This window comes from Entamoeba invadens (assembly GCF_000330505.1).
Source record: "Entamoeba invadens IP1 unplaced genomic scaffold scaff_1105074725347, whole genome shotgun sequence".
Classification (NCBI taxonomy): Eukaryota; Evosea; order Mastigamoebida; family Endamoebidae; genus Entamoeba; species Entamoeba invadens.
The window spans coordinates 132,501-159,204 of NW_004440163.1; the positions used below are offsets into that span (position 1 = coordinate 132,501).

Consider the following 26,704-nt stretch of genomic DNA (forward strand, 5'->3'; position numbering starts at 1 on the left):
TTTGCAAACGATTCCACAAAATTTATTGTAGAAACACATCCAGTTCACATGGCCGATATGAAACTGTCTGTTGGTGACTATGTAGAGTTGCATTTGGACCAACAGATCATGGGTGTCTTTGAAATCCACCCACAGCCGGGCTCTATGCGATTTAGTTTGTTTTTACTATTACAAATTATAAATAAACCATTCACATACAGTGGCCTACATTTACAAAGAACACGCAGAACTCCACAATCTCGCGTCATCCGCGAAAGTCACAATTGTGCCGATTAGAAAGGCTTTAACCGTTCTGAAGACACTTCAGGTCACTACACCGATATCATCCCTTTATTTCCCAATTGTAATCGACCAACTTAGTTTGTGGTTCAAAAACTATAGTCAATACTAAAAGGGACTATACTGACGTACAGGCCACAACCCTCTCCACCCACACTTAAAACCAATTGTTTTCATCAACGGAAACCCAATTGAATTAGACATATCAATCACAAATCCTTCTATGGTCACAAGAGATACTTTAATTTTGTCTCCTGTTCATTCACCGTTTCCAGTGTTTTATACAGAAGCAATCAATTCATTAACTTCGGCGTTAAAGTACACTCCACCGCACCAACTCGCTCTCCGTTCTTTTCTTATCACAGGAGCATCCGGCTCTGGTAAAAGTGTTTTGTGTGAACAAATGGCGGAGAGATCAAGGCGGGATGCTATTTTCTATTTCACACCACATGGGGATATATCAAGTGCAATGAACTCGATATTTAAAAACGCATTGAAGTACAACGAAAAGTCTGTGGTCATAATAGACAACGTCAACTTACTACCAGAAACGTCATTAAGTGCTCTACACAAACTCGACAATAGTGATGTCCTTCTCATTTGTACGACAACAGCCAAAGTCAACTTCCCCTTTCAAAAGACGCTTCAAACGTCTGTTCCTTCCCCATCAGAAAGAGTCACTCTGATTTCTAAATTTATGAAAGACAACTCTAAAGAAGAGATAGACGCGGTGAATGAACTGATGAGTGGGTATACACACAGAGACATCTCAACAGTGTTTTCCGAGTTTGAAGGAAATGTAGAGACTTTCAAACGTTTGATCAAAAAACATAAGCCGAGTGGGTTGTCAGAAATATCTTTGAACGTTCCACACGTCTCGTGGGACCAAATTGGTGGCAACGAAGATGTCAAAAACAGACTTAGAGAAGCTGTGCAATGGCCGTTAAAGTATAAAGACCAACTCGATTTGTTTAAAATCCGCGCTACGCGTGGAATACTTTTACATGGGCCACCCGGAAATTCAAAGACAATGCAAGCCAAAGCACTTGCGACAGAAGCAAAGTGCAACTTTTTAGCAGTCAAAGGGCCTGAAATGCTTTCAAAATATGTTGGAGAGACCGAAGGAAAGATCAAAGAGATATTCACCAAAGCACGACAGAATGCGCCATGTGTCATTTTCTTCGATGAGATTGATGGTATGCTAGGCGTCGCAAGTGAACGAGGAAAGGTGGGGTATGGGGATAGACTTCTCTCACAATTTTTGGTTGAAATGGATGGCCTTAAAGAGACTAAAATACTTGTGTTGGCTGCTACAAATAGGCCTGACTTACTTGACCAAGCACTTCTGAGACCAGGACGGTTCGATCGAATTTTATATGTCGGACTTCCTGATAATTCCACCCGAAAACAAATTGTGCAAATATATGCTAAAGATGTCGATAGTGAGGTATGGGCCGAAAAACTAGACGGATACTCCGGTGCTGAAATAGCCGGAATTTGTCGAGAAGCATCACTCTATTGTCTTCGCAAAAATGTCGACAAAATTAATGAGGATGTGCTCGAGTTAGCTTTCCAGAAATTTGGAAAGCCCCAGACCAAAAAGGATGTCATACTCCTCCACGAACAATTCCAGAAGGAGCACGTTTTGCAAGGATTTTGAAGTTAATGATTGTTATGTTGTTTCCATTTTTTCATTCAATCTCAAATTTGTTAATTTTTGAGATTGAGGTTTTTACAACAAGTGACAAAACTCAAAATCAAAAAAAGAGAAACTTCAAAAATCATTTACAAATGAGTCGAAGTGTTGCAGTCGAAAAGTTTCTTGGTTACGTCAAAATCAATTCACAGAGCAATGAAAATACACATGTAACACCATCAACAAAGTGCCAGTACGACATGCAGACACAGTTGATGAAAGAGCTGGACGAGATCAAGACACCATACGTCTTCGAGAAAGAGAACTGCATTTTAAAGGTTGACATGCCGTCAACAAACGGATCGACAAAATCTATTGGGTTTTTTGCACACATCGACACATCTCCGGAGGCTTCGGGAGAACACGTGGAGCCGATTATACACAGACTTCCAAATCAAGTCACTTCTGATTTGACTCTTCCCAAAAACAACACGGTGATTGACAAGGCTGACATTGAGAAATACGCTGGTGACGAAATCATAACATCATCTGGAGACACTTTACTTGGCGCAGATGATAAAAGTGGTGTTGCGATTTTGATGGGAACGATTCATTCAATTGTCACACAAAACATCCCGCATCCGCGCCTCTTGTTTGTGTTCACCCCAGACGAAGAAATAGGAGAGAGCTGTGACCACGTTGTTGTTGACGACTTACACCTGGACTGTGCGTATTGTATTGATGGTGATGAGCTTGGAACGTATTGTGAAGATGGCTTCAATGCATTTGAAGCGACTCTCAAAATTGATGGCCATGAGGTTCACCCTGGAGAAGCGTTTGGTGTAATGGAAGACGCTGGTTACATTTTGTCTCAATTTTACACGAGTTTGCCTATGTCGAGAAGACCAGAGACAACAAGAGAGAATCAAGGGTACATTTTGTGCACTTCGATGTCTGGTGCTGTGATGCATAGTGAAGCAAGATTCATAGTGAGATCATTTGAAGTCGCAGAGATGGAGATGTTCATTCAATTAATGAAAGACCAATGCGAAGTTTTAAGACAACGGTACAAGAAGTCCACAATTACAATTGAGTTTAGAGAACAATACAGAAACATGAAGAGGTATTTGCCGGGCGATTTGTTGTCCCAGAAGTTGGTTGAAGCGATGAAACACGTTGGTGTTGAGCCCGTCAAAATTTACATGCGGGGGGGTGCAGATTGTTCACACTTATCTGCTCATGGTCTTCCATGTATCAACATGTTTGCTGGCGGTAAGAACTTTCACTCGAGAAGAGAGTTTGTACCAATCAAAGCGATTGACAAGGGTGTTGAAGTTGTCTTGAAACTTGTTACTCTATTCTAACAATAGAAGTTTTTACTATTTTTTATTATTTTTTTACTATAAAATTATACTAAAAATTTATACTAGAACAGATAGAAGAAGTATAGTTTCAAAAGTCAGTTACTCGTTCTGCTTGATGAACTCAAGAGTGTCTTTGTAAAGCTTTTGTCTCATCTCCGTGTCATCAATGAGTTTGTTGTGACTTGCCAATTTGCAATCTGCGTAGTATCCTCCCGACACAATTTCGTTTTTATCTGCCAAAGCGCAGTGCAAAGTTGTCTGGCACGCCTCCTTTGGATTCTTCCAGAAGATGTAGAAAGAAGGTGAGAGCACCCACAAGAGCCATGGGTGCCAGTCCTTCCACAAATTGGAATATACGATTCCTGGGTGGACATGGACAGCGACGATCTCTTTGTGTTCTTTTGCGAATTCGTTGATAAACATTCCAACAGCTAATTTAGACTCGAAATATCTCATTGCTGGTTTGTAATTCTCCTTTTTGCCAACTAAGTTGATTGTCTTTGGTGAGATGAACTTGTGAGCAACAGAAGATACTGCTACAAGTCTTGGGGAGTCGGAAGCTAATAATGAAGGCAATAACGCTTGAATGAAAGCAGCGTGTCCAATGTGATTCGTTGCCATTTGTGATTCGACGTTTTGTTTGGAAAGAGCAAATGGAGAACACATGATCCCTGCGTTTGTGATCAAGATGTCGACTTTGTGGTATTTAGTGTTAATGTACTCCGCAGCCTTCTTAACACAAGCCAAGTCCATCAAATCGCACTTCACAAATTCCAACTTCTTATTGCCAGTTTCCTTCCCAATGATCATGTTCACTCGGATTTGTGCCTCTTCATGTCTACAACAGCAAACTACAGTCGCACCTTGTTTGGCCAACTCCTTCACAGTCTCATACCCAATCCCTCTGTTAGTCCCAGTGACCACTACAATTTTGCCTGTTAAGTCGGGGTAGTTGATGTTAGTGCCACCACGACAGAACATGTATATACAATACACTATGATGACAAGTGAAATGGTCACACCAACAAAAAAGAACATTTTTCGACTTTTTGAGTTCGCTTAGTTTTGAGGATTTGAGGAGATTTAACCCCCCAAATAAAGGAAAATGATTGAATGGTTGTCGCACTCTTATTACTATATCAATGTATTAGTTACTTATAGTTATTTAAATATAATTTCTTCATTTGTTAAAATTAACTATATTATTTAGTATTCTAAAACATTTTTTATTAATGAAAAATAAAATAAAAACTGGAAAAAGAAATGGAAGGGATTTTACAGTTCCGAAACACGTCAAATTCGTTCACTTTCAGCACCCCGCAAAAGTGGCAAATTGTCGACAACATTTTTTCGTCTGAGCCCCGACAAAACGAAGAAAAGCAGATTTTTTTTATTTCTGACATCGAAACAATTGCTCTTCACAAAAGTTTGTTTCCACAAAAAATCCAATGTTTTGACTTTTGCAAAGCAAAAAATTGGAAAAGTGTTATTGGACAAAACTAATTTGTAGCCCGAAAAACGCAATTCGCGATGAAGTATTTGTATCAAAACAAACCAAGTATCATAGAATTCATTACCAATAACGAAGAATCCGCAAAACAATGGGTATCTTATATAGTTTGTTTTTATATAAAAAAATCTATATATATAGTTTGTATAAAAACTATAGATTAACAGACAGACACAAGCCAAATTGAAATTACTCTCTCTAGAAATACATAACTCTCCTACACAAGAAATGTCGTCTTTTATTCAAAGTTCAAAATTAAAACTTTCGGTTGACCCAAACACTAACCAAATGACACTCTCATCAAATTAATTTGTTGCTTCATTCATTCGTTCTGTTCTTTCAAATGGCGCAGAGTAATAACAAATAACGTCCATTACTTATAGAAACTGATTTTGGCAATCCCACTCTTTCAAAGATTCTTGAAAATATAAACTTGACACACACAAAGTGTAATCGAGAACAATTGGTTCATGCTTGATGTATTGAATTGTTTCGCTGTGTGAGTATCGGTTCACACATATTGTGCTGTTGCTTGGTTGTGGAACAACATTAATAGCAGAAAGCTCTTCAACATCGCTGATGCTATCTTCTTCTATTTTCTGTGGGACTTTTGTCGCAGTTTGTTGTTCAACAATTTGGAGCAAATTTGAGTATTCCAAAGTGGGGTATTTCGCTACTAATGCCTCGACCCATTTTTCAGAATTGACTGTTTTTTCGCCTTCTGTTGTCTGTTCATATTTTTCAATTTCAGATAAAACAGCTTCTTTAAACAATATTTCAATTTTCTCAATGTCAATTGTCACACTCTCCTCTTTGAAATTCAGTTGTTTAGTTTGACACAGACGAGAAATTTGATTTTCAATCTTTTTGACATCAAAAACAACTTTATCAATATTACAAAAGCCGCACTGCTCAAAAGAGTCAACCACACACGTTTTGTTTGTTGTCAGGAATGTAACCAATTTGTCAAGAAACAACGTGTCATTGATAATAAGTTCTTCAGTACCAATCTTTTCAGTGAAAAACTCGAAATGGAGAAATTGGCCAATCAATGTTGTTGCTGGATTTGCGAAAAACTCCAAATTTTGAGGAATGAAAATGATCTCAACGTTGTTTGTCTCTTTGTACTTCTCTTTTTTAATAACGCTCTTCCATATTTCGTCGACAAATAGAATTGCTTTGTTGTCGTTATCATCTTTATTCTCAGCCAACGTGCTCACCATCTGTGTTATTGCCATCAACTTTGAAGTGCTTATAGTATTTCTCTTCCCTCCAAGTAATACTACAAAATTTATGTTTTGATCGTTCACACACCTGCTCATATTAAAGTACTTCTCTTTACTTGCGTCAAACACTTTTGGATAATAAGTAAAGACATTCACATTCCCGTCCATACTAGTCAATACCAAAGAGTTGTATTTATCGTCGCAGTGTAAGAAATTGGTTGGTTCACAACTGTTCTCTCTGAGACACTGAAATGGGAACGACGCGTTAAACAGTTGTCGAGAATTACATAGCGCAAACACTCGTTGTTTAGCCACACCCACTAACTTTTCTTTGACAAACTCGACCCACTCCAAGTTACTCTGTCCCACCTCTCTAATCGTTTCGCTTGTCTTCTTCGCGTTTCCTTCCTCGAAAACGCAATTTTTCATCTCTTCATAAAAAAGTAAAGAGTCGATTGATTCAGGAGTGAACTCGCTAACATTTTCTGGTATCACGACAAGTCCTTGTTTTAACGAATTTGTGAGTTCTTCGATGATTTTTGTGAAGAGTTCTCTTTCGAAAAGACAAGATGACTTTGAGATTGGAAGAAATTGGGTTTGGAGTGACTTTGGGTATTTGTGGAAAAGGGTGTTGAGTATTACCTTGTCTTCAAATTCAGGAAATTTCTTTTTGAGAACGAAAAACATTTTGAACACATTTTCCATGTTTTCAAATTGGGGCGATTTGCAAATTTTTTTCATCTCATCGCGTTTGGGTTTTGGAATTGGAGTGAGGTAGATTTTCAGTGAGTTTTCGGGATATTTAGGTGATTTGGAAAGTGCATAATTAAGAACAGTGCGTTGAGGAATTGATAATTGTTCTTTAAATAGAATAAACAAATCTTCGGGCGTCAAGTCTTCACTTTCGAGATTTTTGCACATTCCGACAGAGAGGTATTCTGAACACAGCTTTAACACAGTGTCAACTATTTGGAAAGTCACACTTTTCGGTCTGACTTCAAGAACCGAGTTTTTGACAACTTGAGAAAGATGAGTTGATTCGTTTGTCAAAATATGGAAAGTGATTTTCGGGATTGAAAAATGAATGAATTTAGATAGGCTCTGTGGCAGAACTAGTGTGGTTGGTTCGTCTGTATCTTTCAAGTAATTAGTTAATATCTCAAACAACCATTTTTCTAAATCAATATCAAAAATTAGTAAGTTGTTTTGTTCTTTTACTAGCACTACACTGTCAATCACTTTATAATCTCCTTGTGAGAGTATGAGAGCTAATGGAGGAATAGAACCAGAGTTAAGCGTAAACTTTTGAGTGGAATGCAAAATTTCAAATTGAGCGCCACATACAAACTGAGGGCCAATTTGCTCGAGATAAAGCGTGTTGTTATTTGGGTTATCATCACATAAAAATGGTCCATCTGGTAACACCAAATTACTTTTAATTGAAACAAATTTGCATTGCTTTTCAACGTCTTCAAATGATACCTTATTGACAAAACATATATAACTCAACAATTCTTTTGTGACTTGGACATTTTTGCTTGTCACCTTTTGTTTAATGACGAAGTCGATTTTATTTTTTGTCTCCCTTTTGTGTGTTTCATAGTCCTTTATACTAGCAAACGGAGATGGCACTGGAACACAGAAATTTATTTCTGTTTCACTGCATCCATTGTTTCTCAGGTACTCCAACCGAGCGTCTGTAGTTTCGAGAGACATATAAGCCGGCGAATTAATACAGTCTTGAATGCTTCTCTTTCTCATATTTTTTGTGTTCTTTTTATTCAAAAACAATATAATTATCTATAATATTTTTTATTAGTATTTATGGTTTTATCCAAACATTCATCAATTAAGTTATTGTACTATAATTATAGTTAAATTTTTAATAAATTATTTGATAAATATAGATTGATATATTTACTATAACATATATAATTTGTTATCCATATTAACATGAGTTTTTTTAAACCCAAAATAATAACCATTTTTATTAATATTATTAACCATTAAATTAATTAAAATATTACACAATACCATGTTAAAATGAATACAACGTTAATTAAAAAAGAACGTTAATAACACTGAATAAAACCTCCAAACGATCCGAACTATAAATTTTATATTGAGATCATGCCACACAATGATGATATTCCGCTTACTCTGAGCAAACACATGATTAATTTTGACAAACCCGACTTAATAGCTCCAATATTCACCGAATTACACGACGAGATATATGTGTATAATCCAACGGATATCGAATATGCTTTTCTTATTGTGTTTCCAACGAATCAATGTATAGGCGAAGCTAACCCCACACGGGCAGTCTTATGTCCGAAGGGTGGTATAACTCTCCAACTTTCCATTAAATTCATATGTGGCTCTCATGATTTCAGCCCCGTGTTATTTCATTGCAGTGAAGGTGATGGCGTTGATAAAGACCATCCGATGTATACCACCAAACTCAACTTCTGTGTTATTACAGAAGCTCCATTGATCTATGATATCGCAACAATAGAGCCTGTCGACCATCTTAAGAACACCCTTTCCTCTGTTGTATATTCTGCTGCAATCCACACTCGAATGTTTATAGTCAAACACTTCAAAATCGATTGGAATGAGGACGCACGAGAGTTGCTTGCCAAAGCGGCAATCACTCTTTCGGAAGAGAAGTGTGACGAGTTAGTTAAAGTCCTTGGAGTTGTTGTGTCTCCTGGGAATGAGAGTTTTCTGATTGAATACGGACAGTATGGTAACATCTCAACGTGTTATGGGAGAAAGAAACTTGATGTGTGGTGGATGAAACAAGCATTTTTAGATGTGTTAAAAGGATTGGAATACTTACACACAAACGCGCGAGTGCACGGAGATATCAAGCCACAGAACATTATCGTCTTTAGTATGGAGGGAAATGGGGTGTTGTGCAAACTGAGTGATTACTGGAACATTCGCGAGATCACAGGAATAGCTTCGGACGTCATTAGTGACAAAGAAATGATCAACATCGCTATTTTTAAGGCACCCGAAGTTCTGAAAGGAAACGACCCAACACAGAAGAGCGATATTTACTCGATGGGAATGTGCCTCCTTGAAGTCTTCCAACAGCACGAAATATATAAAGATAAGCCTTTTGCAAACGGGTGGGACGCAGCAGTTAAGGTCGCAAAAGGAAAGAGACCAAACTTCGACGAGGGGTTCAACAAAAACGTGGAACAAATAGTCAGGATGTGTTGGAAGCAGGACGAAGACGAAAGACCAGATGTGGGGAAAGTCATCGAGTTAGTCAAAGAAATCGAAGTCCCTTCAAATGAAGATTTTGATACTGATGACTAGTTTTGGATAAAGTAATTTACTATTTCTTATAGTTTTTATTTTTGGTTCAAATATAGTATAAATATATTATTTTCATAGTTTGAAATGGATTGTTGTGAAATATGATGATGATTTAAAAAAAATAAAAAATAGAAATAGCATAAAAGGGGTCCGGGGTTTCGACTAAGAAAAATGGGAAAAGTGTTTTTAAATGAGTTTTATTTTGTTTTGAAAAATATATTTTGTTGAAACATGAAATGTATTTTAATTAATTATTAATATTTTTATTATTAAATTATTATAATTATTACGAATGATTGGTTTGTATTTATCTTTAAAATCATATATTTGAGTTTTAATTAACATGCTTCACCGGTGAATTTTGTAATTCCGATTTTTGCTTGGTTTTAACCAAAGGAAACTTTTTATGGCTCTTCGATGTTATTCTCGATGTCATTTGTAATTTTTTTTAAATAAATCTTTTACTCCAAAATAATCAAAAAGGAATTTGTCTTTCTATATAAAAAGTATAATATTTTTATTATTTTTAAATAATTATTTTTTTTAATAAAAATTAACACATCACATTAAAATTTATTCATAATCGATTTATTTAGTTTATTGTGAAAGACAACTTTTGAAAGCCTGAAGAGTAATATAGTACATAATTTGTGATTTTAAATTTCGATACCGATTTTACAATAGGTTAAAAAAAGAACAATACAACGGGAATAATATCGATAAAAAAATAAAAATGTTTTGTAAAACCACTTTCGTTGATTGGTTCTATTTAAAAAAAAAATAAAACAAAACTCCATCTTCAAAAATATAAAATATAGTAAATAAATGGTTATTTACTCAATTAATTTTTTTGTATTTATTGAAAAATGGATCTGGTAAGAATTGAAAAATTTTTTAAAAATAATAAAAGAATTGTCAACAAAATCAATGATAATAATATAAATGTTAAAAATTAATAATAAAAATGACCTCAAAGATAGTTAGATCTGTTTTTGCTCAGAGTGGTGATAATTATATGTAGAAAAAATCCGACTGTATGAAACCGAAATAATAGTCCTTAATAATCCGAAAACGCGGGAACAATAACTATATTCGCCATTTTTACCATTTAAGATCCATAATTTCATTTTTTTTTCATTTCCCGTTCAAATACAATCAAATTTTGTATTATTAAATAATTTGAGCCAATACAAGACTTAGAAAAGATTATTTGACTCAAAAATACGAAATGAATGTAAAGTAAATCACAATTACTCTGTTATTACAAAAAAAGGAAAGCCAAGAATATTCGGAGAGTTATAAAAATACCTGTTCAATGTACTCAAATCTTACACAAAAGTATTATCAAAGAAGTCTGATTTGCCTAACATGTCATGATATCTTCTCATTGGCACATTTCTTTTTTAGCTCAAACTCTTCTGTACTCGAAATTCAAAACCAGACTTAATTCGATGGCAGAAACAAGAACCTGCGTAGACATTCTTAACAATTGTGTTGATGAAAGCATTGATGCTCGGTTTTATATGTCATCATCTCAACAAACAAGTGAAATCTCCTCTCCATCGACCGACAACAGCTTTTTTGTATCCCCAGCAAACTCGAAGCAAATCACACCCGAGGAGATCGTTCGCAATTTGATGCTTTCAAAGTTAACACTACTCAATGGCTTTTCACAACTCGTTTGTTATTAGTGATATAATAATATTATTACTATTACTTCTTTGTTATTAGAAATACACTTTTAAAGTATTTAAATCATTCGATTCACATGAAGATTGCACTTGAGCCAAGCAAAGACTCTTACATCCCTGTTTTACTCTCTTATTACTCTTCTCGTGACAAATTATATAATGTGATCGCTGCTTTGGCAATGGAAGAGATCAACAACACTTGTTGTTCAAATCAGTTATTCAGAGGGAACACTGTCTTTACCAAGTTCTATGGTGTCTACGCAAATACGTATTGTGCGGCAATGTTAAAAGAGACTTCAGAAACGATTGTTGGCTTTATTAAAGTTGCTCATTATATGAAATACTTAGAACTCCCGGTTATTGACGAGTCGAGAAAGAACATTGAACGCGAAATATTCTCGACATACACTGCTATGCTGAGACAGAACGAAGCCTTATTCCCACAACATTACAAATTGATATTAAAACGAATCTATGTGCAGACGCGTGAAGTCCGTGGGGAGGCAGAAGCTATAGAAGTCTTGACCACACTCATTTTCTTACGATTTCTCTTTGTACCGTTTTTAGCCACTCCATCACTATTAAAATGTTTCCAGAGAGCTGCTGGTGTTGCTGTGAAAGAGATGAAAGAACTTGCAATCAGTGGAACACAAATGAAAACAGAACCTAAAGTAGTATCCCCAGTGCTTTCTGTTGATCCCAAGAGAAAGCATCATCGTGTTGTTGGGGGAGAGATGCGTGACTTAAGTAAGTTAGCAATTACAACTCAAGAGAACTCAGATGTTGCAAAGGAGTTTATCGATTATATCAAAGAAGTAGTTTTGATGGTGAAAAACGGAACAGTGATATTTACTCAACAAGAAGCGAATACGATTTCTGACGTTGTTTCCACTTTCCGGTTAATCGAAATCGTTAAAAAAGAAGAGAAGAATTTGCGGAAGGCCATGGGAAACGAATTTAAGGCAATCAAAGAAATGTTGGCACTCGTCAAGAAGTCTGAGAAGGAGAAGATTAAAGGAGAGATGGACGAAAAGGAGACAAAGGAATTTTATGACTGGCTTTCTTTGAATCAGAATTCATCAGTGATCAAACAATTACAGACTTGTCCAAACTGTGATATAAAGTCGAAAAGAAAGAAACGGGATTGGTTTGTAAAGCGTCAAAAGGTGGAGAAGCCTGAAGACTGATACTGTATAATTGTTTATGTGTATAGTTTATTTTATTATTATTTTACTATAATTACAACAGTTGTTGTAATTTTATATATAATAGTAAAATATACTATACACTTTAATTAATATATTATATAATAATTTTTTAGAAATAAAGCTAAAACACACTCACTTAGTTGGAGTTGAAGTCTCAAAAAGTTGGTACTTCTCATTTCTCTTCTTGATGATGATATAGTAAGTAAAGTAACTTCCGACAACAAAGATAAGAAGTAATACAATACCAGCGAAGACACCAAGTGTGATATAAACGGGCAAAAAGTCGAACCCACTCTCACTCGACTCTGAAGAAGTCGGTTCGACGGGGAAGTCTAAAACGAAATCGACTTTAATAAGACCGGCACTGTTTTCAACGCCACCAATAAAGAAAAGCAGTGGATATGTCTGGATTGAAGAGCTGTTAAACACCAAAGCAGTACCTTTCACCCCACAAGGACTTAATCTGTGGTCTGTGTACAGCGAATAATCGTTTAAGACGATATTGTTTTTAGTGCCATCATTATACGCTCCGTTTGCTGTTGTGATGACATTCTCAATTTGAGTTGAAGACGAACATGTAGTGATTGCTACAATAGTATTTGGATTCTCTTGTAACACAAAGAAAGCTCCTTTCAATGTCCTTTTTGAAACATCTGTATCAACTAAAAGAGAATTCACACACTTTGTGGAATCAATGGTTTTACTAAACGTTCGAGCAAGAGACGAAATAACTATCGCGTTCTCTGGGACTGAGTACTCCGGCACAGAATTTGTTCTCACAGTGACTTGGAAGTATCCGGTCACCTGTTCTAATGCGCTTCCTATGTAAAACAAGTACTTTTTGTTGTCGTCGACAATGATTGTTTCCTCAAAGCCTCCAAAACAATTTGCGCTTGGAGAGGCGTTGGAAACACATTGCAATGATCCGCACTCTCCACTTGTAAATTCTAAATAACTTTGATACCCAAACTCTTCAAAGCACGTTGAAATAGTCACATCTTTGTATAATTCTGAATTAAAAGTAAACCAAACATTCTCATGCGAACTGTTTCCACACGTTGAACGTTGTGTGGAGTGATAGGTATTCGAAAATACACCAGAAAATGGTACTTCAATTTCTAGGGCGGAATCGCACGCCTCGTTTACGTGTGGGGCTACCTTAGTAATTTTCACAGACGTTTTCTCCTCTGGGTTTCCCTCCACAAAGACATAAGTCATTGTCTTTGGAGAAATTGTCAACTCGCCCAATCGAGAAATGTCACAATAATAGTTGGCACACCCACTTTTGGCTTCTATTCGACTGATTTTTGAAAGAGAGTGAGTCGCAGCTTGAATAGTATAGGACGCTTCTTCGGGTGAAAATACAAGCCATTTCCCTCTGGAATTAAATGGAGTACCATCGCACCCATGTTTTGATTCTATGAATGTGTCGGTAATAAATTCTATGTTTGTATTTTCCTTAATTTGAAGTGCGTCTTCACAAAAGTCGTTTCGTTGCGTTTTGTTGGTGTGCAGAGTGAGAACTACATTGCAAGAAGCAGTCAAACAGGAAACCCTAAAGATCGCATCTTTACCAACAACACTTTGGTATGTTACATATTGCTGATTCCCACATTCAGTCATTGCAAACTGCTCACATGTCGTCGATGTGCAAGACTCAAACACTTCGATTTCCGTTTCACCTTGTGTGGTTTGGCATGTGTCGATGTAATACACAAGACCGTTTCCCTTCAGTGTGTAAAAGACAGAAGGTCGAGTAAAAGCTGTGTTCTCACATCTATTTGGTGTTTGAGTAATTTGATTGTTTAGTGTAAATTGCAGTGTTTCCGATGGACATTCCACAGCGTTTTTACACACAGTGGGAAACCCAAAAGCAACAACAAGAAGAAATAGAAGAATCATCGACTGAATCTCATTTTAAGTTCTTTACTTAAAATGTATTTTAGTCGAACTGTTCTATTCAGATGTGTTTAATTAAAAGTTGTGGTTGTTTTACTAATAAAGTATAATTTTATTATTAACAAATAAATGAAGTACAGTCAAAGGCGTCTATTTGTCGTAAATCCAGCAGAAAAAAATATCTATTTGTCGTAAATGAGTGAATTTTGTAGAAAATTCTATTTTATATTGAAATTTATTTTTTATAAAAAATTTGGTTTTTAATTCAACAAAAGTTACAGATTCGAGAACAAAATATTTAATTGTCGTACACCAAAATGATTGGCCAGTTGTGCGACAATTAAGCAACTTCGACAATTATAATTACGACAAATAGACACCTTTGACTGTATTACTTCATAAAAAATGAAAATAAAAAAGTTATTAAATTACAATTAACAATTAAAATGTCTTGAGTACATTTTTTCGTCTTGATAAATTGTAAAGTATAATAATAACTATTTATATTAAACATTATTGAAAACTTTTTATTGTAATAAATATAATAATATATTTCTAATTTTATTATAAATTTTAAAGACCTAATACTCTATTGTAAAAATAACTAATAATGAATTAAACAATACAAGAACAAAATCATAACTCTGCCGCCAAGCAAACGATCTGTTGTTTTCTCGTGTTTTCCGCGTTTGTTTTGAACGGAGGGTTTTTCATTGCAGTCCTTTCCGCGTTGATAACTAAACATTAAGTACAATCAATAGATTAATAATAATATAATTATAATTCTATTCAAGTATATAATAATAAGAAAAACAAACTTTTCTGTAACAAGAAGTCTCTGAAATCGAAATCCATTTTAAATACGGCTGATTCCAAGAAAGGAGGGAATGGATTCATGTTAGGTTTAGTGACCACACACACTCTCAAAAACTTATCTTCGATAGTACTGTCATGGAACAAACTTCTATCGCCCATAGCGTGTTTTGAGCTCGACACACTTTCAACAGCATTTTCATCTTGATCGCTTTCATCTTCTTTTTCTGTCGAATTCATCGAGCTTCTTGAAGAGGTGTCTTTCAAATCGAAATTATCGACACTAAGCGCCTCTTCTTTTGAAATAGGTTGAACCATAATGAAGACGTGATTAAAGTGTGATGTAAAAATTCTTGGATCGAACTCTTTGACTCCTTCATCCAAAAAGACAACGACTACAATATCATTTCCAATGTGCCGCTTCCTTTCAAGTTTTTGTGGGTCATTTTCTGAAGACGGCAACATCGGGGCGACGTGGAACATAATTTCGTTGTTGATATATTTCGTGTAAAATGAGAACTCGCCCGTTTCGTTGAACTTCACGTCTAACCCCCCATTATACCCCGTAAATCCTTTCAATGGAAAATTCTCTCCCAACAAATACATCATCTCGTAAAAGCCTTTCGAGACACTTTCATTCGAAAAGATCTCGTCTTCTGTTTGGTCCGGTTTCACATCGACAACACCAACTTTAAATCGCTTAACAACATTGTTCTCTTCTATTCGAACCAACTCGTCGTCGATCAGTGGGGTGTTTGAGTATTTCACAACCTTAGCCCCTTTAGGGAAGATCGTGTGGTATTTTATTGGATCGACATCTGGTGGAATGACAAGTCTGGTACATTCTCTTTCACTTCTTAGAATCGCCTTTTTATACTTTTTCGACTCGTCGACCGAAAGAAGAATTGCATTTTCCTTATCTAAAAAGTGTCTCACCGATTCTATTTATTACAATTTGTCATTGCTAAGTAAATATATAGTAAATATAATATTACTGTTAAGTGGAGTAACAAACTCTTTTGATAGAAGTATTGTCTATAAAAAGGAAATTCTTGTTCTGTATTTAACAACGGTATAATTGCATTACGACACTCTCTATGATATGTCACGGACTTGTGATTGATTTCAACGTTAAACCCATCTTGTAACAATTCCAAGTCTAACATTTTTGTAGTTAAAGGGATGTATGACCAATCTTCACATGGTTCGATAACAGAAGACCACGGGTCTGTTGTTAGATAGTCGAAATTAGTGGTGTCGATCAGGTTGAATAAATGTTCCTTTGATTTGAGTGTTCTTCGATCGAAGTACAGAACGTCAGGAATTGGGAAAAACGCGTGCGACTTTGAACTAAAGTGACTTGAATGAACAGTAGACTGCATAACAATACTTTTTTCTCTGGACTGCATGATACGCTGAGCTTCGAGTTGTCCTTTCCGTTCGATTTCAAGTTGTTCTTGGTCTTCTAACATTCGTTTCATTTTGGCTTGTTCTTCTTCCTCGCGTTTTTTCTTTTCTTCTTCTTCCTTTCGTAAGAATTCAAGTAACACTTGGTTTTGAACTTCTTGTTCTGTGGGGAGTTGTGGGTTGCTTAAAAGATCATCAATGTCGATGTCATTACCACGCGCAGGCATCTTCGACAACATAAATAAATTGAAATACGAGTTAGACCATTCAAGAACAGACAAGATTTTCTATTCACTTTGATTGGATTGTCAATGGTAATGTTTATTAAAAATAATTAGCGGATTGTACTCCTAAAAAATTAGGAAGTGTGCAATATCATTATGGTGGTCGTATCTATTTTTGTTATTCTATAGAATTTGAACTCCCCTTTATGGGGCGTATTAACTCCTAAGCATTTTTTTGTTTTTAATCCCAAAATTATAGCTTATTTCAATCAAGTTGTTACAGGCATTGTTTCATCACTGGTGACTAGTTTAACTTGAAATATTTCATTCAATTGGATTGGATTGAGTATTTCAAGAAAAGAATATAATTCGGGAATATTTAGTCGATTTTGCAGATGTATATTTATGTTCTTGATATATCTCAATTATATATTCAATTATTCAAATTGTTCACATTCTTTTCAATTTGCCCCACCTTTTTTGTGGTTTGTGTTTTTTCGCACATTGTTTCAGAACATAAGACTATCCTTTATTAAATAAACATTTGCACAAATTATAGTTGGTACCTTAATAGCCCAGTTCTGTAAGCATTATCTGTGTGTTTAAATGGCGAGTAATATATAAAACACCAAATCAGCCACTTTGCCAAACAGAACTAATAAAATTGGTATTAAGAATGTTATTTGAAATAGTTTTTCATCCTTTCTTATATTTATAATATTTTAAAAAATATAATACTAAATGGAAAAGTAATTTTTATTAAATAAAGTAACTATACAGTAATAAGCATTTTGCTGTTTTTTGATAAAATGAGAGAATTTACAGGCAAACTTAATTCATGAAAAAAGAAGAAGCAAAGTTGAATAATATTTACCATTTATTCAATCTTCTATTTACTTAAAGAGTTTTGAAAAAAGAACTTCAAATACAATGGCAACTCTCAAATTGGTGGTTGTTGGTGATGGTGCAGTTGGTTTGTTGTTCATTTTTATTAATCACACATATGCATAGGAGCACACTAACGCTTCAGGAAAAACTTCATTTCTCATCAGTTTCATCGAAAACAGGTTTGATGAAGCCTACGTGCCGACGGTCTTCGAAAACATGGCGGCAATTGTCGAAGTCAATGGCGTTGGGTACTCCGTGAATATGTGGGACACTGCAGGACAGGAGGAGTACACACAACTTCGCCCTCTCTCATATCCTGGTACCGACTTATTCATTGTGTGTTACTCCACAATCCAGTCTATTTCTTTAGAAAACATGAAGGACAAGTGGATTCCCGAATTACGCACATACTGTCCTTCTGCACTCATTTATTCCGTCGGCCTTAAAACTGATTTACGAACAAATCCAGACATCTTGGCGAAGTTGAAAGAGACCGGACAAAAGACTGTGACTTTAGACGAAGCAAAAGAGTTTATTAAGAAGAACGGACTTGATGTACAAGGGGTGTCCGAATGCTCTGCGAAGACACACGAAGGTATCGTTGAAGCGTTTCAAACTGCCGTTGGGTTGTTTATAGAAAAGGCGGAGCAGATCAACCCAGCGATAGACAATACCAAAAAGGGTTGTTCACTCTTGTGATTATGTACTACTTTGCTAATTAAACATTTTGAACCGTTGTTGAGTATAGTATTGTTTTAATAACTCAAACCGTTGTATAAGAACAGTCACTTAACAACACTTTTGTTTGTCGATTTCTTCATCAATTTTGTCTTGTTGCTTTTTTACCATTCGAACCTGACGAGCTAAAGCGACTTTAAAAATTTCATCGAAGGCCTCTTTAACCCCTTCGTTTGTTTTTGAGGAGACTTCGAAGTAATAATACCCACGCGGCTTGACAAAATCATTGATGATCGAGTCGGGGACAGCGTGATATAAATCACTCTTTGTACCTAAAACAACGACAGGAGTCTCTTCAGGAGCACTCGATAACGCAACAGACAACCACGAGTTCATCCCTTTAAACGACTCCATGTTGTTAATGTCAAATACTAACAACACACATGACGAGTTGCGAAAATACATTGGAACAACAGATCGGAACATCTCTTGACCACATGTATCCCAAATTCGAAGTTTGTTTGACCCACCCGCAACATCTTTACTGTGTTGTGAATCCGATGTTGTTATTAGTTCATTGAATTATTAATTAATAGTTATTTATATGAAACAACAAACAATTCGATATCTACAAAAGTCGCACCCACCGTCGCTTGTTGCGTTTCATTAAAAGTCCCTTTCGATAAACGTTGGACTAACGAAGTTTTTCCACACCCTGAGTCACCTATTAACACCGTCTTGCAAACTTGGTTCATATATGCATTTTTTGAGATTGCTTTTTCTGAATACCTCGCTTTTTCATCAATAGAGTTGGTGTGGGAATTATGTGGTATTATTCGGGATTTTTATTAATACGAACAAAATAATAATTATCAGAGTACAAAATATCCATTTGGGTGGGTTTTTATTCAAAAGAATATATTCGTCTCTTATATAAATGAAAAATAAATGCGCATTTTTTCAAAAAAATGTAATTTCGTTTTTGTTCTACAAAATAATAATGATGTTTTCAGTTTTTTTATAGAAGTTATTATTTGAACTTGAACTTTAGTTTATTATTTAATTTAAATTATAATAAGTAAAGTCTGATTTCTAATTAACGATATTCCAAAAATACAACAAGGAAATTTACTTTATCTGTTTTTTTATATTATAATATATAGTATCGACCATCGCTAATTAAAAACCATAAATAAATAGTAAATTTCTTATTAATTTTTACCATTTCTCAAAGAAACGCTGGTTGTCAATTTTTTTCTTTGCTTTTCAAATCAATCGGTTTCACCTATTGACCACACCACAATAATGGCACTTCTGTAATTAACTGTTGTAAATGGTCTGCCGGTTGTGTTGATATTACTCGGAAATTCCCCAGAGAAGAAATTACGAACTCCACATTTCTTGTTTTTCTTTTTTGGATGTATAATGTGGTTAAAAAGTAAAAAATTTTAAAAATAAAACAAAAAAATTATTATTTCGAAAAAAAAAAGAAAAAAAAGCTATTTATTATAATTAAAAAACTAAATATATAGTTAATTTTTTCCATCGTTAATTAAAAATCTGACTTTATAAATAATTTATTTTCATCACTCAAAAACATTTTTTTAAGAATAAAAACTTAAAATTGTAATTTTGTTTTTATTATGTTATTGTTATTAACATTATAATAATATTGTTTGAAAATTTTTTTTGTTTTTTTAATCAGTATATTTCGGGAAATCGTTCAAAACAACAAAATTAATTATTAAATTATTATAATAATATTATATCAAAAATTATTAAAGAGTGTTAAAGTGATAGGGCGTATCCACACGGAAATGGTGAATCTTTGTGGATTGGATTATTTTGTGTGGATAGCCTCTTATTTTTTTGTCGAAAAAACCCAAATATTCGTTTTAAACCATATGTTATGATTTTTAAAATTAATAATTGTTATTTATAATTATTTATGGGACAAACATGATACACAAACACAAATACCCCCATAAGGAGTATTTCCAATATTTGCAATAATTTCATAGTAAGAAAAAACGCTATTTTCAGCCTTTTTTGGAGTGGTAAAATAAGAATAGATCAAAATGAACAAATAAAATTATTAACATAATTTACATGTATTATCCCGTTTATTTAATATATGTAACACTATTTTTTTCGTTTTTTTAATTGAAAAAACATTTCAAAAGTGATTTATGGGATTATAATTTGGGAAAATTCCCGTTTTTTGCATTAAAAAATATTTAATTTAAATATCAATTAACAATTATATTATTTTTTTGTTAATCGTGGCTCAAAAATCCATTAATTATTACTTTTTACTAATAGTATTGTAATTTATAGTCAGCGAAAAAAACCACTTGTATACCTTTTGTGTTTTTAATGGTAAAATGTTATTCTTTTAATTATTTTGTTTTTTAAAAGAAAAATTAATAACGCACACCAAATACCAAAGTTGCCATTACTTTTTGGAAGAATGAAATAGCCAATAAAAAGAAAATTGTTTTCTAAATTAAGAATTTTAAAAATATATTATGAGTGAAATTTATAAATAACTTTTTAGACATTATTAAAACAGACAACTAATACAATTCAATAGAACTAAATGGTTTCCAGAGCACACAATAACAAACACAGTCAAAAGTCCCAAAAGTGGGAATTTATTATAGTTTTTGTTTCTTCAAAAGCGGACATTTGTTCAGAACAAACTAAACATTATCAACAGTTCTGTACTGAATGGGTTTCAACATTTTATTTTAGAAGTTAAAAACTCTTTGATATAATTGCTTTTCCAGCAATCCCAAACTGACAGGCATAAAGTCAATGGTCATAAAACAGTTATTGAAGATCGAGGTTAACGAATAATAATGGAGTTGACAACATTATATAGTTCAGAAGAAACACAACGCGAGTGTTAACACCAGACATTTTTACAGAAACAAGCCTATAATCACTTGTTTCCGTTTAATACACAACTACAGATAAGTTATAGTAACCTAAGTCAACAATTCGAATTGTGATTTATATTATTGAAGTTAAACTAAACTTAAATGAAAACGAAGAACAAACTGGTTTCAATTTAAACATAATCATAAATACAACAATCAGATCAACAAATAACACCATCTTTTCTGATAACTTTTGGCACCAATTGGAACAATACTCAATTAAGCTAATTATTAATTAAAAGTTCCAACTCTAAAGTTCAACCCTTAACTAAATACTATACTTTATTTTTAGTTTTGTTATTATTAATGTTTCTTTTTAGTTTTAAACTAAATAACCAACCAAAAATTTATTATTTTTGTTGTCTTTTTTTATTTTTCTCAACCCTGTTTATCTTGACATCGGGCATTTCAATTGACATCCTTTTTGTTTTTTAGAACTGTTGTCTGTGTTTTTTCTTCACCGAGAAACTTCATAACTTCTCTTGCCTTTTCTATTTTTACCAATGCAACACTAATAATTCTGTCGGCTGGGGTTGCATAAGGGCTTTGGCTCTCATTGATATCTATTTTTAAAACAATAATAATTCCAACTTGCCCAAATGCACTTGTGATATTGTCCCCATTCCCGACAACTTCCCATGAATGGACCAAATTAATTATTCTTTCTTCTTCATCTAATCTCATGAATTTTTTAAATTCATTTTTAAAATCATCATTGCCAATAGAAAGAACATTCTTTGGATTTTTAGAAGGTTTCCCTTCTTTGATTTGGAATTTATGCTCCAACAAATTGTTTTTGTTTTGGAGGAATCGTTTTTGAGTCCCAAAAATTCCCAAATCCAAAGGCTGTGTAAGGTGAGATGTGTGGGGAACAAGAGGAATAATATCAATGTAATTTTGTGAAAACAAACAAGTGACTTCTTCACTGAAATGTCCTGAAAATCCATCCATAATTAAGAAAGACTTTGTATCTATTCTTAACCCCAATTTTTCTTTCTTCGATTTAATGGACGGAACTAAGATCTCGTAAACCCACTTTTCGAAAAGACGGGCATTAAGAAAGCCACTTGGTTGAGAACAGACCAAAGCTCGACTTTTGATGGAGGCAACCAAAGTGTCACTGATTGACACCCTCTTTGTTACAACAAGTGGTGGCAGTTGTGTGCCATCAAGGCAAATACAACAAAGCATGCTAAATCTTTTGTCGGATCTTTCTACGTCGTTGTAGACAGCAGAACCAGCTTGTATTGAAGCATACACCAATTTTGACTTAGAGTCCACCCAATCAGAAAACCCAATTTCATCAAGGTTAAAGACGAGTTCGGCTCTCTTTCCGTCAAGTTTTTCCTTCAAACTTGTCATCCCTTTTTTAACTTCAAGAGAATCAACTCTCTCCCTTTCCGCTTCCATTTTTGGGGCAATCACCTTCTTAATACCTTCAATTTTACTCATTTTATGTGTAACTTTTGTGTTTCAAAATTTATTTCATACTTCTTTTCTAAATAAAATCCCAATTCTTCCGGTTTTATTACTTTTTTTCGACAACAAGTCCTTCTATTTCTCTGAGTTGGTCGTCGGTTAAATCTCTCTTTCTTCCTTTAACTGGTACAATACCAGTAATACGTTCACGTTTTATGGCTAACATTTGAGTTTGAACGCTATGTTTATCAATTGTACCAAAACGTTTTTCGAGAAAAGTTATAAGGGAACATTTTTTGTTTTGAAAATCTTTTTGCCATTGTTCGGAAACGCTTTCATAACAAAAGGCCACCTGTTCACGAAATGTTTTAAAAGAAATGGTTTTTAAATCGGACTCCAGTTTAATAAAAATGGATGTTAAAATTTGATTATTTTTGAGGAGTGGGAGAACTTTAGTCGAGTCAAAGGCAAGTGGTTTCATCATTTTCTTTGTTTCAATTTTTTGTTCGTTTGATTTGTAAAAACGTCCTCGTTCAGGTAAAGACATTGAATAAACAATCAAGATCATTAATTAGTGTCAAACACAATTGATATCTTCGTGATAAAAAAATAGACAACAAGTTGTTTTTTTAACCATATGGTTCTTTTATAATGTTGATTAAACTATTATTTTACCAATAATGATCTAAACCCGTTAAATTAATGATAATGAAATAAAATGTTTTATTGTTTATTAATAATCCCTATTGATAAAAATTATATTTCATTAAATTATAGTAAATATAGTTATCCAGTAATTATTTTACAACTTTATTATTTTTTTGTTTATTGGTTGTGTTTTATCATCATTTTTAATGGTTTTTGCTACTTTTTTATCCTAATTTCCCGATATTTAACTATTAAATAATCTGTTAATATCAATATAATTATTTTCATTTTTTTGTTTTATAAAAATTATCAACTCGAGGCAAATTTAAACTATTGCTACAATTTTCATAATAATATTATTAATTATTTTAACCAGTTAGAGTATAAAAGAATAATATTTTCAAAATGCATTTTTGGCAGAACTATCAACCCGGCAATAAAAACTACTTGTGAACATTTTACTTAATATTCTAATGATAAATCTTTACCAGTTTTTTATGTTTGCATTTATTATTCAATTTATCCACCCACTCAGCAAATAAAACCACTAGGAAACATCTTTTATATTGTGTATTAGTTGTTTCTTTCCACTAATATTTAATATGCCGAGTTTTAAAACTTTGTTTTCGTGTCCCTTTTTTCGGCATACACATATTATTGCTACCATTTATTTGATATTTTGTTTTGATTTTTTTACCAAAAAGTTTTGAAAAGCGTCAAACAAACAACGTTTTTGTAAAAAATGGCGACAACTAAAACCACTTGTAAACATATTACTTTAGACACAACATGAAAACTTGACACTATTATAATGTTTGCCTGAAAAATTAGCAAATTTTAGAAAAAAGTCAAAATCTATGGGGGCAAACCGATATTCACAAAACCACTTGTTATAATTAATTCTTAATATTCCGATTAAAGTTGTTATATTTTTACATTAATTTCAAAATGCCCCTCCAATTGAGTTTTTTCAAACACAACAAACGGCACACATTCATTGCGCTGATGTTTGACAGTGAAATAATAAAATGATGGTTTGTGACCCACATCAAAACATTGTGGAAACGTGTTTGAAAATATCAGATTTGGTTTTGGCCGACAAATGCACTTTTGAAAAATTGAAGTATTGGTTAAGAGGGGGGGTGTAATAAAGGTGCAGTGATTATAAAGGTGAAATATAAATTATTGAGCGTTATAAAACAATTTAAAAACGAATTAATGTTGACTTTGTTCGGTGGTGTTACATTGCCAACAAGGTGTATTCAAGTTGTGAACCCAATAAATCGGACTAAAAAAAAATTAGACAAGTGGGTGTTGAACAAAGGTTCAGTCATGGGTTTGAGTCTTAACTTTTTGTTTTTTGTTAAATAACATTTTTAAAAAACAAAATATCACCAAAATGAAGCTTAAAAACAACTGTCGTTTGGATAGTTTTAATTTTTTATTTTTAGAAATAATTTGTTTTTTTTTTATTTTTTTATTAAGTTTCTTAATAGCCGCAGCAAACAACCATTTCATATTACCAAAAAAATATTTTAAAAACAAACAAAGTCAAAAGGCAAAATAAAAAGGTTAAAGGAAAGTGGTCTTTCTATTTTTAAGTTAAATTGACCCTTAAAATAGAAATTATTCAAAAAAATTGAACTATACATAAAATAATAATTATATTAAAAAAGAACCATTTATTTTTTCCAAGTGGTTTTATTCCACAAGTGGTTTTTTTCGCTGACTATATATAAACACTCCATTAGTTTATTATTTTAATAATAATATTTGGGAATTGAAATTTGTTAAATAAAGTTCTTTAAGTTGGAGCAAATTATACGTATAGAGACGGGTTTAACATCCTAAATTTTATTCTGGTTTTGTTGAAAATGTTAAAGACAAAGGTTTTAAGTTTAAACTGAACTATTAATTAATAACAATAAATTATATTTCAATAGTACATTATTAATGAACATAAAAATGACAGAATAATCACAAAACAAATTCTATTAACATAGTTGAATAAAATGTAATTTTTACTATAAAAATGTTAAAAAGTTAAATGGCAAATTACCACATTGTAACAATAAGTTATTATTTATGTTATTAAAAAATCATAACAATACATATTAATTAAAATAGAAACATACGGCAAATACCAACAAAAACCGTTTAAAAAACAAGGCATGTTAATCATTACATCTAACATGTAATAATGAAGATTGTCTGTCTATATTTACTATCCACACCTTTTCAGCCTATCCACAGTAAACTATGCCGTAGTTTTTTATGACAAATTATAGAGGGCGAAAAAAACCGCTGGGATCTAAGAACTCGCATTGTTTGGTAAAAGTTGAAATTTCATTAAAAAAAACAAAAAACGTCACAAACGTTGTATAATTGCGTATTGACATAAAAGTTGTTTTTGCCTTCGATACAATATTTATGGTTTTAACAAATTTTTTTGTTTATTTTTTTCCCGTTATTTCAGAACATTAATAGCTGTAAAACAAAAATAATGACTGTTTTTAATAACGGTCACTATTTATTCAAAAATACTAGTAAGCACCAATTTAATTGTAGAATAATTATAATATTACTTTTATAAATTCAATTATGTCTCTTCCAACTATATTAATCAGGCTCATATGACTTGAGCAGTCCTCTTTTTGAACTATCCCATTTTAACCTCTTTGTGTTTCATGTAGTTGGTTATCCATCGAGTGTGTACTTTCATAAAATGCCAAAATCACTATAATACTAATTAAACTTCAAGAAAAACATTTAAAGTGTAGTTATTTGAACACATATAAAACAAAAATACCGGATAATGAGACAAAGAGTCAGATGTTCAAAGCATCTTGTAAATTGTAATTAAATAATTAACCGAACAATGTCTGTTGCTGTTTGAACGATAATAATCATTGTTTGCTAAAAATTGAAATGACGTAGGGAGATATTATACATTAATAATGATATACATTAATATGATAAAATGTGAACATATACTCCAATTCATTTTCAATTGTTGTTTGTGATTAAAAGTTTTCTGTCAGAGTTTAAATAAAAAACAATAAAAATATAATTAAATGTGGAGAGCAGTTTTAAAATAGTAATTAACAAATATATATCAAACGATTTTTATGTTAAATTCAGTTTAAAACGTTATTTGATTAATAATTGTCTATTTCTGTCTTAAAAATCGGGTCCGGTATTATTATCTTATTATTTTTTTAATTCAAAAAAATAATGAAATTGTTTTGGATGATTACCCGAAATATTCTACTTGGTACAGCCCAATTAGTATAGAATAACATTTGAAACGAAATAAATTTTTCAGACTGACTTTGTCTTGTTTCAAGAAATAAGAATAAATAATTAAAGTTAATTAATTAGTATTTCAAATAGTTGATTTGATACAAATGAATTAACTTTAATTATTTAACAAATGAAAATATATTTTTGATCAATTATAAAAAGATTATTATGAAATTAATTATAACTTAAAAAAATTAAAAGTAATTTTTTTAGAAAACCGGTTTAAGTGATTGTAA

At 33.0% G+C, this 26,704-nt stretch overlaps 11 protein-coding genes across 11 annotated transcripts; 6 read left to right on the forward strand and 5 right to left on the reverse strand.

Moving 5' to 3' along the window:
* Positions 1 to 48: 48 nt before the first annotated feature.
* Positions 49 to 1,939, forward strand: EIN_411430 (hypothetical protein; the record flags this gene model as incomplete). Its single annotated transcript, XM_004254513.1, has 3 exons — positions 49 to 154; positions 201 to 359; positions 414 to 1,939. The coding sequence occupies 3 exons, from the start codon at positions 49 to 51 to the stop codon at positions 1,937 to 1,939; spliced, it is 1,791 nt and encodes a 596-aa protein (XP_004254561.1).
* A 131-nt stretch (positions 1,940 to 2,070) lies between these two features.
* EIN_411440 (peptidase T, putative) lies at positions 2,071 to 3,279 on the forward strand (the record flags this gene model as incomplete). Its single annotated transcript, XM_004254514.1, has 1 exon — positions 2,071 to 3,279. One exon carries the CDS (start codon positions 2,071 to 2,073, stop codon positions 3,277 to 3,279), a length of 1,209 nt encoding a protein of 402 aa, XP_004254562.1.
* Positions 3,280 to 3,378: 99 nt separating this feature from the next.
* Positions 3,379 to 4,317, reverse strand: EIN_411450 (restnol dehydrogenase, putative; the record flags this gene model as incomplete). The annotated part of the gene is made up of 1 exon (XM_004254515.1): positions 3,379 to 4,317. The coding sequence occupies one exon, from the start codon at positions 4,315 to 4,317 to the stop codon at positions 3,379 to 3,381; it is 939 nt and encodes a 312-aa protein (XP_004254563.1).
* Positions 4,318 to 4,542: 225 nt separating this feature from the next.
* On the forward strand, positions 4,543 to 5,098 carry EIN_411460 (hypothetical protein; the record flags this gene model as incomplete). Its single annotated transcript, XM_004254516.1, has 3 exons — positions 4,543 to 4,709; positions 4,748 to 4,814; positions 4,961 to 5,098. The coding sequence occupies 3 exons, from the start codon at positions 4,543 to 4,545 to the stop codon at positions 5,096 to 5,098; spliced, it is 372 nt and encodes a 123-aa protein (XP_004254564.1).
* Positions 5,099 to 5,166: 68 nt separating this feature from the next.
* On the reverse strand, positions 5,167 to 7,776 carry EIN_411470 (hypothetical protein; the record flags this gene model as incomplete). Its single annotated transcript, XM_004254517.1, has 1 exon — positions 5,167 to 7,776. The coding sequence occupies one exon, from the start codon at positions 7,774 to 7,776 to the stop codon at positions 5,167 to 5,169; it is 2,610 nt and encodes an 869-aa protein (XP_004254565.1).
* A 369-nt stretch (positions 7,777 to 8,145) lies between these two features.
* Positions 8,146 to 9,348, forward strand: EIN_411480 (serine-threonine protein kinase, putative; the record flags this gene model as incomplete). The annotated part of the gene is made up of 1 exon (XM_004254518.1): positions 8,146 to 9,348. The coding sequence occupies one exon, from the start codon at positions 8,146 to 8,148 to the stop codon at positions 9,346 to 9,348; it is 1,203 nt and encodes a 400-aa protein (XP_004254566.1).
* Positions 9,349 to 10,721: 1,373 nt separating this feature from the next.
* Positions 10,722 to 12,226, forward strand: EIN_411490 (hypothetical protein; the record flags this gene model as incomplete). Its single annotated transcript, XM_004254519.1, has 2 exons — positions 10,722 to 11,027; positions 11,123 to 12,226. 2 exons carry the CDS (start codon positions 10,722 to 10,724, stop codon positions 12,224 to 12,226), a joined length of 1,410 nt encoding a protein of 469 aa, XP_004254567.1.
* A 153-nt stretch (positions 12,227 to 12,379) lies between these two features.
* On the reverse strand, positions 12,380 to 14,149 carry EIN_411500 (hypothetical protein; the record flags this gene model as incomplete). Its single annotated transcript, XM_004254520.1, has 1 exon — positions 12,380 to 14,149. The coding sequence occupies one exon, from the start codon at positions 14,147 to 14,149 to the stop codon at positions 12,380 to 12,382; it is 1,770 nt and encodes a 589-aa protein (XP_004254568.1).
* A 633-nt stretch (positions 14,150 to 14,782) lies between these two features.
* On the reverse strand, positions 14,783 to 16,605 carry EIN_411510 (rap GTPase-activating protein, putative; the record flags this gene model as incomplete). The annotated part of the gene is made up of 4 exons (XM_004254521.1): positions 14,783 to 14,883; positions 14,965 to 15,076; positions 15,242 to 15,900; positions 15,975 to 16,605. 4 exons carry the CDS (start codon positions 16,603 to 16,605, stop codon positions 14,783 to 14,785), a joined length of 1,503 nt encoding a protein of 500 aa, XP_004254569.1.
* Positions 16,606 to 17,520: 915 nt separating this feature from the next.
* Positions 17,521 to 18,177, forward strand: EIN_411520 (Rho GTPase, putative; the record flags this gene model as incomplete). The annotated part of the gene is made up of 2 exons (XM_004254522.1): positions 17,521 to 17,563; positions 17,621 to 18,177. The coding sequence occupies 2 exons, from the start codon at positions 17,521 to 17,523 to the stop codon at positions 18,175 to 18,177; spliced, it is 600 nt and encodes a 199-aa protein (XP_004254570.1).
* A 90-nt stretch (positions 18,178 to 18,267) lies between these two features.
* EIN_411530 (GTP-binding protein ypt5, putative) lies at positions 18,268 to 18,911 on the reverse strand (the record flags this gene model as incomplete). The annotated part of the gene is made up of 2 exons (XM_004254523.1): positions 18,268 to 18,700; positions 18,775 to 18,911. The coding sequence occupies 2 exons, from the start codon at positions 18,909 to 18,911 to the stop codon at positions 18,268 to 18,270; spliced, it is 570 nt and encodes a 189-aa protein (XP_004254571.1).
* Positions 18,912 to 26,704: the final 7,793 nt, after the last annotated feature.